The sequence below is a fragment of the Giraffa tippelskirchi genome, chromosome 5 (assembly GCF_054371585.1).
Source record: "Giraffa tippelskirchi isolate mGirTip1 chromosome 5, T2T-mGirTip1v1.2.pri, whole genome shotgun sequence".
NCBI lineage: Eukaryota > Metazoa > Chordata > Mammalia > Artiodactyla > Giraffidae > Giraffa > Giraffa tippelskirchi.
This window is the reverse complement of record NC_137279.1, coordinates 97,121-111,796: the sequence shown is the minus strand read 5'-3', so window position 1 is coordinate 111,796 and position 14,676 is coordinate 97,121. Positions and strand designations below refer to the sequence as shown.

At 44.3% G+C, this 14,676-nt stretch overlaps 1 protein-coding gene across 4 annotated transcripts; it reads right to left on the bottom strand.

The window, feature by feature from the left end:
• Positions 1–385: 385 nt before the first annotated feature.
• Positions 386–12,894, bottom strand: LOC145504606 (histone-lysine N-methyltransferase PRDM9-like). Of its 4 annotated transcripts, none has more exons than XM_081485742.1 (8): positions 12,686–12,894; positions 11,642–11,739; positions 11,112–11,235; positions 10,694–10,804; positions 5,295–5,344; positions 3,395–3,551; positions 1,335–2,042; positions 386–1,165 (listed from the first exon to the last, which is right to left on the bottom strand). In XM_081485742.1, exons 2-8 carry the CDS (start codon positions 11,714–11,716, stop codon positions 831–833), a joined length of 1,560 nt encoding a protein of 519 aa, XP_081341868.1. In that variant the 5' UTR covers positions 11,717–11,739; positions 12,686–12,894; the 3' UTR covers positions 386–830. The 4 variants fall into 4 exon arrangements, with proteins under 4 accessions (XP_081341868.1, XP_081341869.1, XP_081341866.1 ...); XM_081485743.1 differs by having other exon boundaries at positions 386–1,186; positions 1,436–2,042; XM_081485740.1 differs by having other exon boundaries at positions 386–2,042.
• Positions 12,895–14,676: the final 1,782 nt, after the last annotated feature.

Below are 14,676 nucleotides of genomic sequence, written 5' to 3'. Positions count from 1 at the left end.
CAGATGCTGTGATGACTCTGAGGGAGCGGCAAAGATCAGATGGCCCAGGCTGAGCCAGGTACACACACACGCACACACTCAGGTGCACAAGGCCTTCACTTTGAGGCTACAGAAGTCAGAGGAAACCAGAGGGCAACCAGGAGAGGCCAAAGGAGAGTCGAGGCCTATAAGGAGGAGAGGCCACACTTCCCAGGAGGCCAGGGAGTTCTCTTCTCTGGTGAGTCTGTCTCAAACCCTAGATTCCTCTCCCTGGACCCAGGAACTGACTGTCCAGTGGCCTAACTGAGTTGGCTCCAGAATTATGCCTTCCCAGGGGTTCAGCTACCACTGGACCCCACTGCTCTCAGTAATACGCGGGGAATAAGTAGGTAGTCTGGGCTTCAGATTTGTTTGGAGACAAAATTTATTAGAAGAGGAGTACAAAAAACCACGAAGGCAATTGGCATGAACATCTCCAGAACACTTAAGAAACCCTCTGCTGTTTATCTACCTCCTTTCCTGTCATGAAAGTGTCATAAAGTGAAAGTGTCATAAAGGTCTATTTAATCAACTAATTCTGTGCTTATCACACTCTTTCCTTCAAATATTTATTTACATATTTATTTATTTGGCTGTGCTGTGTCTTAGTTGCAGCATGTGGGAGCCAGTTCCCCAATCAGGTATTGAACATGGGTCTCTGCATTGGAGTCTCGGCCACTGGACCACCTGGGAAGTCTCTCCTCATACTCTTGGGGACAGTAACGGGTCAGAGACCTCCTCTGAGGCTCCCTTAGAGCTGAGGCATGGGGTGGCTGCAGTAATCCTCCTGTGGCTAAGATGTGGTTTGTTAGTCATGACTCACTCACACTCCCTGCAAATATAGGGCTTCTCCCCTGTGTGTGTCCTCTGGTGTCTGATGAGGAGGGACTTCCAATGGAAGCTTCGCCCACACTCCCCGCAAACATAGGGCTTCTCCCCTGTGTGTGTCCTCTGGTGTGTGATGAGGACTGACTTAACACTGAAGCTTCGCCCACACTCCCCGCACACATAGGGATTCTCCCCTGTGTGTGTCCTCTGGTGTCTGATGAGATTGGACTTCCGACTGAAGCTTCGCCCACACTCCCTGCACACATAGGGCTTCTCCCCTGTGTGTGTCCTCTGGTGTCTGATGAGGACTGACTTCCGACTGAAGCTTCGCCCACACTCCCTGCACACATAGGGCTTCTCCCCTGTGTGTGTCCTCTGGTGTCTGATGAGATTGGACTTCCGACTGAAGCTTCGCCCACACTCCCCGCAAACACAGGGCTTCTCCCCTGTGTGTGTCCTCTGGTGTGTGATGAGGACTGACTTATCACTGAAGCTTCGCCCACACTCCCCGCACACATAGGGCTTCTCCCCTGTGTGTGTCCTCTGGTGTCTGATGAGGACTGACTTCCGACTGAAGCTTCGCCCACACTCCCTGCACACATAGGGCTTCTCCCCTGTGTGTGTCCTCTGGTGTCTGATGAGATTGGACTTCCGACTGAAGCTTCGCCCACACTCCCCGCAAACACAGGGCTTCTCCCCTGTGTGTGTCCTCTCGTGTGTGATGAGACTTGACCTATCCGTGGAGACCTGCCCACACTCTCCGTACTTGACTCTCATAATCCCTGAGACCCCTGCCCCCAAGAATAATTTGCCTGTGTCCTCTGGATTCAGTTTCTGGCTTGTGCTGGGCTCTTCTGTCATTCTCTCATGCACCCCAGAACCCCCTATTTGTCCTCTGGGTGAGTAGGAAGAGGCCCTTGAAATCCTCTTCAGACTTATGCTTTTCAGCAAAGGTTGGGGCCTTTCTTTGGCCTCGCGACCCTCAGGTTTGTCACTCGGGCTGTGTGGATCGGAATATCGCTGCTGCTGATTTTGATTGCCTGGGCAGGGATCCTCTGCTTGGAGGTGGTCTCTTTCAGATGGTCTCAGGAGTGTCTGAGAGGGGTGATTGTGTTGGATGTGCTGGCTGAGGAATTTCTGACTGGAGAAGGCCAGAGAGCAGGAGGCACATGGGTGGATCTTGGGCCTCGGTTCTGCTGAAAGAGGAAGCTTTTGGTCAGGTAGCTGGTTTGCCATGGTAAGGCCTGCCTACTAATCATCTAAGTGTTGACAGCGCATGATTTGTCTCCCATCAAGTGTGTCTTTACAGTCCACTTTTCCATTCCATTCTTATTCTCTACATCTAGAGAAATCTAGGAAGCTTGTGTCAAGGGCCTTTTCTATATATCACTCAGACTAGGGACCTTCCAGCAGCATCAGAAGCAGCATCTCTCCTGATAGAGGTGGATCTGCAGGGACCTTTCCCTGCGTGTAAGTATCTGAAAAGTCATGTTACAGTGGCCACAGGTACTTTACCCTACTGAGAGATAAGACTGATGACTTAAGTGGAATCTCCTGAGCAGCTCCCTGTGAGGGGAAAGGGTCTGTTAAGTTAGGGGTGCCTGGCCTGGAGCTCTCTGCATATGGGAGGCAGCACAGGGGGGTGGTTAGAGCAGGTGTGAGTAAATCTCCAGTCTCCTTTCTTCTGAGTTCTAAGATGGAGAACAGAAGCTAAGAAAGGCTGGTGGGGTCTGGAGAGTTAGTCCCTGTTTTATCACAAAGTGTGAGATCTCCTACATGTCCATCTATATACTTTGTTAAAACTTGTTTACATGTATTTTTACATGTATTTTTAAAACTTTTACTTTTGTAATTTTATGTTTTAAGGTTACATTATTTATTTCTTGGCCACGCTGCATGGTTTGTGGGATCTTAGTTCCCCGACCAGGAATGGAACCCCCGCCTCCTGCAGTGGCAGCGTGGAGTCTGAACCACTTAACCGCCAGGAAGTCCCTTCTCTATCCTTTGTTTCCTCTCCCTTTAACTACTGGTTCAGGAGACTGGGGCTCCACACTGACCACAGATGCCCAGTTCATTGTAAGCTTCCTGAACTTCCCGTTAGTAGGTTTAACTTCCCAACCTTCTTACTTAGGAAATAGTTCACTGACACATCTACTCAGAAAATATATGTTAAGGCGTTGACATGACACGTAAGGCATTGAGCAGAGTTCTGGGCATAAACACTAACAAAGCATGGTCCCTATCATCACAGCTGGATTTCCTGAACTACTTTTAGTTCAAAAAAGTGTCAGCACTTTTGCATTTAATGTAATGCTTTCAAACACTGTATGAGTTATGTATCCTTATCTTCACTTTACAGATGAGCAATCAGGACCTCAGAAAATGTATAAGATTTTCCCAAGGCCCCATTGCTAACTTCATGTCTCAGATCAGTCCAGCTTAAACCCAAGCCTACCCAAAGTCCACGCCACACACCCAGGCCATACTTATTAGCTTTTCTACAGGGATTAGAGAACTAATTAGAGGAACTCCCCAAATTTTCTCTTACCGACTTTTTGTCTGGGGTGCTGTCCAGCGGTCCTTGCTTTTCTGGGAGGGGGCACCGGTTTCTGAGCCTGCTTGGAGCCACTTGTCTTCAGCAATTTTGCTGCTCTCGGCAATTCCTTCAAACTAGATTTCTTACTTAATGGTGCCTTGGACATTCCCTTCCACGTGAGTAAAAGACAACATGCATTTCTTTAGTTCTTTAGGACTTTATGAAGTGTTGTCACATGCATGACTTTAGTTAATACTTTGACAATTCTTGGAAATACCTGGTGGAGGGGGGCTTCTGAACACAGGAGTGTAAAATAAGGACCTAAGTGGGTAGTGAAACAAAACTAGAATTCATATCTTAAGGTTCTTTCCCTTCAACTTTCTGCATAAAAGTGAGAGCAAGGCAGGGAGAATAGCTGGAGGTCAGGGAAAGAAGAGGGTAAGTGCTCATAGAGAAATCCAAGGGGTTTTCTATTAATTAGTGGACCTTTGATGGATGAGGAAGTATGGGAAATTACAGAGGGAACAAAACACATCTGGAAAATAAGGTGACAAAGGAGTGAGATTGAGAAGAGAAAAGATGATCGGCAGAAACACATTTAGACAATAAAGAAAACGAGCTGAAAGTTGCAGGTTGCCATGTCCTAGAGACAACGTTTGGAATTAAAGTAGCTAGCCTTATCAATTCTGCTTGAACAAGACTGTATGACTAGCTGGTTCTCCTCAGTTTCCTGATCCATAAATTGGTATACATGCTAATTCTTAATGTTACAGTGGACATGAAATTTAATAACATTTCAACAAATCGTTGTGTGAGCTATTTAGTACAGTATGAATGTGAGCGTACATCCCTGCCATCAATTTATCCCTTCAACTGCCTCTATATTTGAAGTCTAGCTCACAGATACTATGTTTAGCATTCTTTGACCGTCTCACTCCTAGGTGAATGTTTAAATGTGGAGTCACTCATTCACAAAACATTCAGGGGGCCCTCGGGGGCTTTGAGCTGGGCCTGGTCTTCTGAGAATTAACGGGTATGGGCCAGGCTCTCACAGCTCACAACACTGGGCAGGCTAAACAAATGATCCCAAACAGGAGAGTTGCCTAATCAGAGCTCAGGGGCAGGACTTGTGACTTCCTCCTGCAAGAACGAGCATTTGAAGTGATGCCCAGATGATGAGTTTCTACTCAAAAGTGGGTAACCTATGTGAAAGTCCTTCAGTTATTTTCTTATTTGTTGCTTTTCAGTCATAAACCTGAAGCTTGTCAGGGTTGCGAGTTGCTTCCTCTTATTGGAGTGGGAGGCTCTGAGGTAGGGATCCTGTCACCTTCATCCTGGACCGTCCACTCTACAAGCTGCCCAGCATGTCCTTAAGCTTCCCTTAGTCGATGTCTTAGCATATCCCTCCCTAGCACAGCACAAAAGAACTGAGGTTGAAAACATCTCTCAGATGAATGATATAAAGATGTATGAATAAACTTCATAAAACTATGTAAGTTGTAATCATTTTGTAAGGAGTTTAGAAAAAGTGCTTTGGATTAGATTGCACTACCAGTGATACTGTGATCTCAGGCATATAATAAATCATTTTTTTACCTCAGTTTTGTGATCGATAATGGTGATAGCTATATACCTACGTATAGGTACTGTAGGATTGTTTTAAGGTTTAAGTAAGTTTATTCACATAAAATGCTTAAAGTCTTAAATATTGTGAAAATAATGAAACAATAGGACAGCCTACTATTGTTGCTGTTCTTACTAACTGTAAAGATGGTGATGATATCAGACACAGTGCTAAAGACTCAGGACAGGAAGGCAGCAGGCTCCAGGAGCTCTGTGTTTTCTCCTATCCTCACCTGTGACTGGGTTCATGAGGAGGATATTTTGGCAACAGGATTTGGGAAATACTCACCTTCTGGTGTTTACTGTGCCCCACTCTGAAGGCCATCCTAGAAGGTTTACCTAAAAAATGATGAGAATCAGTGTTTCGGTTGGTAAATGTTTCCGAACTCTGGGCATTCTAATTGAGGACACATAATTCTGAGCCAGAGAGTGACAAGGACAAGGATTACCAAAGGAGGAATGGAAAATGATTTCTGTATCATCAACTCCTATGCTTCCACTGGGAGCATTACATAATTTTCTTAAAATTAAAAAAATATATGAAACTTCATCTGTGCCTCATCTGATGTCCATAAAGTATCTAATAAATTAACTAGCCTTTCATGACAAAAATACTCAACAAAGTAGAAATAGAAGGAAGTGACTGGAATATAATAAAGGTCATATATGAAGAGTATACCTCTAACATCATAGTCATCAGTGAAAAGCTGAAAACTTCTCTAAGACCCAGAAAAAAAGGCAAGGGTGCCCATTCTCAGCATTTCTATTCACCATAATGTTAGAAGTTCTAGCCAGGGCATTAGGTTAGAAAAGGAAACAAAAGGCTTCAATTTGGAAAGAAAGAAGTAAAATTATGTCTGTTCACAGAGGACATGATTTTATGTATAGAAAAATCTTTAAAATGCCACACACAAAAAAAAACCCGCAGAGAAAGTTGCACACAGTACAAAATCAACATTCAAATATCTTTCCATGCATGAACAATGACCATTCAAAAAAGGAACATAAGAAAACAATCCTATTTATTTTTGATTTTTTTAAAACTATATTCAAGATCTAAATTTAAATTTTTAAAAATATTTATTTTTATTTATTTATTTGTGCCAGGTCTTCGTGCAGCATGTGGGATCTAGTTCCCTGACCAGGGACTGAACCCAAGTTCTCTGCATTGGGAGTGTGGAGTCTTAGCCTCTGGACCACCAGAGAAGTCCCAATAATCTTATTTATAATAGCATCAAAAAGAATGAAATAATTGGGAGTAAACTTAAGGAGATGAAAGACTTATACATTGAAAACTACAAAAGTATTGCTGAAAGGAATCTGACACAAGTAAATAGAAAGGCATCTCATGTTTATGGATTTGGAGACTTAATATTATTAAGCTGTTCATACTACCCAAAGCAAGTTAAAGATTCAATGCAATTCCTATTAAAATCCCAATGGAATTTTTTTCTGATATAGAAAATCCATCCTACAGTTAATACCGAATCTCAGAGGACCCCAAATAGGCAAAACAATCTTAGAAAGAACAGCAAAGCTGGAGGCCTCTGATTTCAGAACATATTACAAAAGTACAGGAACCAAAAGAGTGTAGTTTTGGCATAAAGTGTGTGCTCAGTCACTCAGTCATGTTGACTCTTTGTGACCTTTGGGACTGTAGTCCACCAGGCTCCTCTGTCCAGGGGATTTCTCAGACAAGACTACTGGACGGGGTTTCCATTTCCGTCTCCAGGGGCTCTTCTTAACCCATTGATTGAACCTGCATCTCCTGTGTCTCCTGAACTGAAGGCAGATTCTTCACCTGCTGAGCCACTGAGGAAGCCCGTTGGCATAAAGACAGACATGTCAATCAATGGAACAGAATAGACAGCCAGAAATAAACAGAAATCAAGCCAGGCTTCAACAATACGTGAACCGTGAACTTCCAGATGTTCAAGCTGGTTTTAGAAAAGGCAGAGGAAACAGAGATCAAATTGCCAACATCTGCTGGATCATTGAAAAAGCGAGAGAGTTCCAGAAAAACTTCTATTTCTTCTTTATTCACTATGCCAAAGCTTTTGACTGTGTGGATCACAATAAACTGTGGAAAATTCTGAAAGAGATGGGAATACCAGATATCTGACCTGTCTCTTGAGAAACCTGTATGCAGGTCAGGAAGCAACAGCTAGAACTGGACATGGAACAACAGACTGGTTCCAAATAGGAAAAGGAGTATGTCAAGGCTGTATATTGTCACCCTGCTTATTTAACTTATATGCAGAGTGCATCATGAGAAACACTGGGATGGAAGAAACACAAGTTGGAATCAAGATTGCTGGGAGAAATATCAATAACCTCAGATATGCAGATGACACCACCCTTATGGCAGAAAGCGAAGAAGAACTAAAGAGCCTCTTGATGAAAGTGAAAGAGGAGAGTGAAAAAGTTGGCTTAAAGCTCAACATTCAGAAAACTAAGATCATGGCATCTGGTCCCATCACTTCATGGGAAATAGATGGGGAAACAGTAGAAACAGTGTCAGACTTTATATTTTGGGGCTCCAAAATCACTGCTGATGGTGATTGCAGCCATGAAATTAAAAGACGCTTACTCCTTGGAAGGAAGGTTATGGCCAACCTAGATAGCATCTTTAAAAGCAGAGACATTACTTTGCCAACAAAGGTCCGTCTAGTCAAGGCTATGGTTTTTCCAGTGGTCATGTATGGATGTGAGAGTTGGACTATAAAGAAAGCCGAGCACCGCAGAATTGATGCTTTTGAACTGTGGTGTTGGAGAAGACTCTTGAGAGTCCCTTGGACTGCAAGGAGATCCAACCAGTCCATCCTAAAGGAGATCAGTCCTGGGTGTTCATTGGAAGGACTGATGTTGAAGCTGAAACTCCAATACTTTGGCCACCTCATGCAAGGAGTTGACTCATTGGAAAAGACCCTAATGCTGGGAAGGATTGAGGGCAGGAGGAGAAGGGGACGACAGAGGATGAGATGGTTGGATGGCATCACCGACTCGAAGGACATGGGTTTGGGTAAACTCCGGGAGTTGGTGATGGACAGGGAGGTCTGGCGTGCTGCGATTCATGGGGTCGCAAAGAGTTGGACACGACTGAGAGACTGAACTGACTGACACTCTTGGATACATGGTCTAATGATCTTCATCAAGGGTGTCAAGACAATGGGGAAAGTTTAATCCCTATAACGAATGGTGCTGGGGAAACAAAATATCCATACGCAAAATAACGAAGATCTTACATCATGAAGAAAAATCAACTCAGAATGGATTAAAGACCTAAATGCAAGACTTGATAAGACTCTTAGAGGAAAACAAGGGTGAAGCTTCATGACACTGAATCAGCAATGATTTCTTAGATATGGTACCAAGTGCACAAGTATTAGTAATGAAGTAAAAATAGACATATGAGATTACATTAATCTGAAAACCTCTGTGCAGCAAAGGACACAGTGAACAGAGTGAAAAGGCCACCTAAAGGACGGTAGAAAATATTTGTAAAATATGTATCTGATAAGGGGTTAATAAGCATACACCAATATGAAGCCTTCCTATAAGTCAGAAAGAGAACCTGATTGACCATGATGGAACCCTGATATCAAACTTCCATGCTCCAGCATTGTAAGAAAACAAATTTCTGCTGTTTAAGGCATGCAGTCTGTTTTGTTATGGCAGTCTGAGCTGACTAATACAGTGGGAGACAGAATTAAATAGACATTTCTCCAAAGAAGATACACAAATGGCCAACAAACATATGAAAAGATGCTCAATATTACTAATCAATAGGGAAATACAAATTGAAACCTTCTGTGATGGGCAATATGAATAAGAAGACAATAGCAAGTTTGGTAAGGATATGGAAAAATTAGAACCCTTATACACTATTGTTGGAAATGTAAGATGTTGCAACCTTCATAGAAAACAGTATGGAGTTTCCTCAGAAAAGTAGAACTGCTGTATGATCTAGCACTCGAACTCAAGAGTATATTTCCATAAAAAATTGAAAACAAGATCTTCAATAAATAGTGTGCACATCTATGGTCATTGCAGCATTATTCCCAGTTGATGAGATGTGGAAGCAATCTAAATGTTCACTGGTGGATAAACAAAGATTATATATAAGATATATCTTATATCTGTTATATACACATGCACACAATGGAATGTTTTTAAGCCTTAAAAAAGAATTCTGTCATATGCTACATCAGGGATGGGTCTTGATGATATGCTAAGTAAAATGAATCAATCCAAAAAAGACAAATATTGCCTGATTCCACTTCTATGAGGTATCTAAATTAATCAAATCCATGGAAACAGAAAATATAACATGGTTGCCAAGGGCTATGAGGAGGAAGGATTGGAGAATTGTTCCTCAGTGGGTTAGGGCTTCAGTCACATAAGATGGAAAAGTTCTACAGATTTGTTGTACAGCAATGTGTATATATATCCCCGGTGGCTCAGCGGTAAAGAATCCGCCTGCAATGCAGGCGATGCAACAGACGCGGTTCGATCCCTGGGTTGGGAAGATCACCCGGAGTAGGAAATGGCAACCCATTCCAGTATTCTTGCCTGGAGAATCCCATGGACAGAGGAGCCTAGCGGGCTACAGTCCATGGGTACGCAAAGAGTTGGACACGACGGAGTGATTAACACTATGGCCACTAACACTAATGTGTACATAATTAGCAAGAGTGTACCATACACTCAGAAATTGTTAAGGTAAATAAAGATGTGCAGAGGTATGGTGAACCGTGGCATATGTATTCCCTATGAAGAATCTCTCTTCATGTCAAAACCTTTGCAGACAACCAAATGTTTGTTTTTCATATCCCTTTCACTAGTTTTAATAACCTAAGGGAACAGAGGGACTTCCCGGGTGACATAGTGGATGAGAATTTCCCTGCCGATGCAGAGGGCACAGTGTCACAAACTACCGAGCCTGTATGTGCTCTGCAATGAGAAGCCACTCACTGCAACCAGAGAAAGCCTGTGCACAGCCACGAAGATCCAGTGCAGCCAAAACTAAATAAATAATTTTTAAAAATCTGGGAGAACAGAAATTCATAGATGGAGAATTATAGAACTATCTAAATTGTTTTCTCCAGTCTAGCAAGATTAACTCTTCTAAACTGAGCAGCAGAAGAGGAAATGAGCTGCTCACTTCTATTGTATAATGAGTGCACTTCATTTTATTTACCTGATGCTGTCTCTGGTCAGTGAAATGTGGGAAAGATCAGGGAGAATAAATAGTTCTCTCAAACCCTTTCCCAGAATTAAAACAAAGAATTAGTTTCACCTTAGGGTAAGAAGATCATGTGTTGTGTTATATACATACATAAATAATGTATCTTGACATAACATGTTAATCATTTCCTCTTCTAAGAGATTTAATTCAATAATCAATTATGAGGTTAATATTAAATCTCTTTGGTGAATTTATTTCTAAGGTTTCTTTAACTGCCATTCATTAAGAATGTTTAGCAAAAATAATTCTTTTTAAAAAGGATGATAAATTTTAAACAAACTTTTGAGAATTATACTGGAAAACCTATACCTTCACCTCCATTCAGGCTTATGTCAATATTCAGCCACAACCACTACAGAATGCTGAAAATTATGTTTTCTTTGCTAGCGGCTGAGATGTAGTTTTCAGGAAGACACCGCTAAAACCTCCTGGCCCCTCACCTTGCTTCCTTGGTGTCCATTCTTCATCAGAATCCTCAGTGTCATCTACCTGGGGCAGTGTCATGACCTTCCTGCGGTGATGCATGAAAGCTGGTCGAGTGGCTCTGAAACCTGGAAAGAAGCAAAATATTTGTTCTAAGAAGGAGGAACAAAGCACAGAAGCAATGGAAAGTGTCACAAAGTCAAGGAAATCAGTAGGATGAGCTGGGAGAATCTAGAACAAGGCAAGAGGTGAGCTCTGCGCTGCAGGGTCAACCTCCCTTTGGTACAAAACAATAAAAATTTCCTCCAGGTTAGTCTCCACACAAAAGGCAACTGTGAGCAAATGAAGCCGTCTAAGAGAGGGCCAAGTGAACACTGAGGGTGAAGACCTGTTTCATGTTTCCCAGGCTTACAGGCACCCAGCACTTCCTGTTACCTATAGCAATCAGTGCTTCGTAGTTCCTTTTCACATTCATATATCGAATTTTTTCCCATTCTCCCATCTCTTCCCATTCTTCCTTGGAGAAGTATACAGAGATGTCTTTGAAAGCATCTTTGGCCTAAGGAAAATAATAGATTTCATCAGTAATTTACTAATATAAGTCAGAACTTAGAGCTGGGCCTTTTCCTCCACCTTTTGTGCAGGGAGTAGCCTGAAGCTACTGGATGGTCTCTGTGAGGCAGGGATGAAGACTTTCCTTCCCAACTGTGTCCTGCTTAACTGAACAAACACTGAACATTTTCCTAACTCTCCCTGGACACAGAGCAGTTGATGATGCTAGTGTCCTGTTTTGTCCCACTCCACCCCACCATCGCAGACAAGACCAGGCATTCCCATCCTGTGTATGGTCACAGAGAAGTTCACTCAGCTGCCCAGGCAAGCAGTCTGTGGTCCTTCAGGGACCAGCGCCGTGTCCTTCCTATAGAGCTGGCTTAGAGCCCAGCTTTGCCGCCTCTGCCTCTCACCGTGGGCTTCCACTCTGTTCTCCCGGCATCTCCCTCAGTGCTCTCCTCTGGAGACCTGTTCGGCCTCATGGCCATTGGAGTGCTCAAGGCCAAGGTGCCTGTGGAAGAAGAAGGTGCTGAGATAGCCCAGACCACTGTCCAGAGCCTGGTCTGTCTTCCTTAGGTGGAGTGTCCAGGGCAGGAAGGTGAGGGGAGAGTCGGGGTGAGGGTATTGGTGGGATGGACGGATCCTGACCAGCTATGACAGACCAGCCTAATGTGAACTAGATTTGGTTTCTATGGTTCCCCTGCAGTTCAGCCCCTCCGAGGAAAGGCACTGGGAGGGACGTGTCTGTGGGTGACGGAGGGAGTCCTGAGGAGACCTGGAAGCCCCTAACTGCTGGACTGGGGTCAGGCTGAAATCAGGGCTCTGTTTCAGTGCAGGAGAGGGAATATTTCTCCAAGAAGGGTTTTGAGGACCTCCGCCTGGAGACTCAGAAAAATCTGGGCATAACGTGGGTTCTACGTCTAAGGGACAGGTCACTTGGCTTGAGGAGAGCTGGGTCACACGGGCTGAAGGAAGTGGGCTCTTCAGACAGAGGGGACTGGGGATCTTTTGGCTGATGTAGAATGCGCAGGGTGAGAGAACTTGGGATCTTTGAGGCTGAGGAAATCGGGGGTTTCTTATTAAGGCGCTTTAGGTCTCCAACAGGCATGACAGTTGGGGTCTTGAGGAGGAAGAGTTTTAAGAGCTCCCAGGCTGAGGTATTCAAGGTATCCGAGGTTAAGGAAATTTGGTCTCTCTGCGGTGCTATTTTTAGGGTGCCTCAGGCTGAGGGGAACTGGGGTCACTCTAGGTATTTGAGGGTCGCAGCACTAGGGGATTCGGTGTTTCTGCGGGTGAAGGGACTTGTAGTCTCTGAAGCTGACGAGACGCAAGCTTCCTTCAGGTTAGGACTCAAATTCCTCAAAGCTGACGGGATTTGGGGCCTCCCACCCTGGAATTTGAAGCCGTCAGGCTAAAGGTTTATGAGGTTTGTTCAGGGTGTGTTCCCGACAGTCTACCAGCTGTCCTGAGGCGTTGCCCAACCCGGCCTGGGGCGCGCTAGTAGCTCGGCGACGTCCAGTCCTCCCGCGCTGAGGCGAAGTGAAGGGCGAGCAGCCGGCCTGTACCCTGTCAGGCACGAGCGACCAATCGGCGTTGCGACCGAGGCAGTCTGGCCAATAGGCGCCCGGACGGTGCGGAGCGCGATGGAGGCCCCACCCAACCGCTCGGGGATTGGCTACTCTGGGGGCGTGTCTGTCAAGAAGCCTCCAGCGCGCAGGCGCATCTTGGTCGTTTTTTTTTGCTTGTTTTCAGGCAAGGCCTCCTATGCCTGGATCCTCAAGTGGGCGGGTTGTCCTCAGGCTCGGTGTTTCCTTCCAGTGTCCTCAACTGGAATCTCGGCTCCACCAGACTGTAGTCATGCTCCCGGACTTTCTTCTAGGCCCACTTGTGCCCTACCTTGTCAAATCCAGTTTTGGCAAGAACTCCATGTGATGAGTACAGCATTATTCAGGGCAAAAGGGTGCAATTAACCAAATTCTGATGAGACACAGGATAAACAACATATGGTCAAAGATTTAAACGCAAGGCATGGAATAAGTATGTTAGAAAAAACTTGGAGGATTTTAAACCTCAAAGTAGAAGTGGCACTGATGAGTCATCTGTAGGTATTAAAAGCCTTCAGAAATGAGGTATAAATAAAACCTCAAAGCTTTGCAAGTGTTTTCTGTAAAACGGGGCATCGAACTGGAGGACAAAGGATCCACAGAGCTGAGTTTGCTTGACACCTACTGGCTTCACAAGATAAAATAGGGATGCTGTTTCTGGCCGTTAGCTAGCTTTGCTCACAGAAAAACAACGTGATTTCCATGTATTGGAAGCAAGACAGCTGACTGTAGAATTAGTATCAAGTGGTGGTTTGGAGTCTGGACAGAGAAATGTTACCAGGAAAGTGAGTTTACCTCTTGGTGGGTGTTGAGCCAGAAGATACAACCCAGCCAAAGCTCATGGGAAGGAAAAGTGTATTACTTGCAGAACTATGGAGAACACCATGGATCTTTCCAGAGCAGTGTCTCTCTAAATTGCAAACTTGGGGAAGCTTTAATCTATGGGTACAGGCATGTTCAGGCTTTCATGGTGGCTCAGACGGTAAACAATCTGCCCATAGCAGAAGACCTGGGTTCAGTCCCTAAGTGGGGAAGATTGCCAGAGGAGGGCGCGGCAGTCCACTCCAGTATTCTTGCCTGGAGAATCCCACGGACAGAGAAGCCTGGTGGTCCATGGGGTTGCAAAGAGTCAGACACAAGTAAGTGACTAACATGTTAACTTGACAGGCGTGTTCACTAAGGGTCTTGGGCTGTGGCAGACTCCAGGCTTCAGTTGATTGAAATCTTGATAGTTAGAACTAGTCACCATCAGCATCCCTTACATTCCAGCTGGTCTGGTATAGATATAGATATCTATTCTTGATACAGATATAGATAGCTATTCTTCTTCATATTCTTTCCACTAATCAGTTCAGTTCAGTCGCTCAGTTGTGTCTGACTCTTTGTGATCCCATGGACTGCAATACCCCAGCCTTCCCTGTTCATCACTAACTCCCAGAGTTTACTCATGTCCATTGAATCGGTGATGCCATCCAACCATCTCATCCTCTGTCATCCTCTTCTCCTCCCACCTTCAATCTTTCCCAGCATCAAGGGTCTTTTCAAATAAGTCAGTTCTTCACATCAGGTGGTCAAAGTATTGGAGCTTCAGCTTCAGCATCAGTCCTTCCAATGAATATTCAGGACTGATTTCCTCTAGGATTGACTGGTTGGATCTCTTTGCAGTCCAAGGGACTCTCAAGAGTCTTCTCCAACACCACAGTTCAAAAGCATCAATTCTTTGGCACTCAGCTTTCTTTATGGCCCAACTCTCACACCCATACATGACTACTGGAAAAACCGTAGCTTTGAGTAGATGGACTTTTGTTGGCAAAGTAATGTCACTGCTTTTTTTTGTGTGTGTG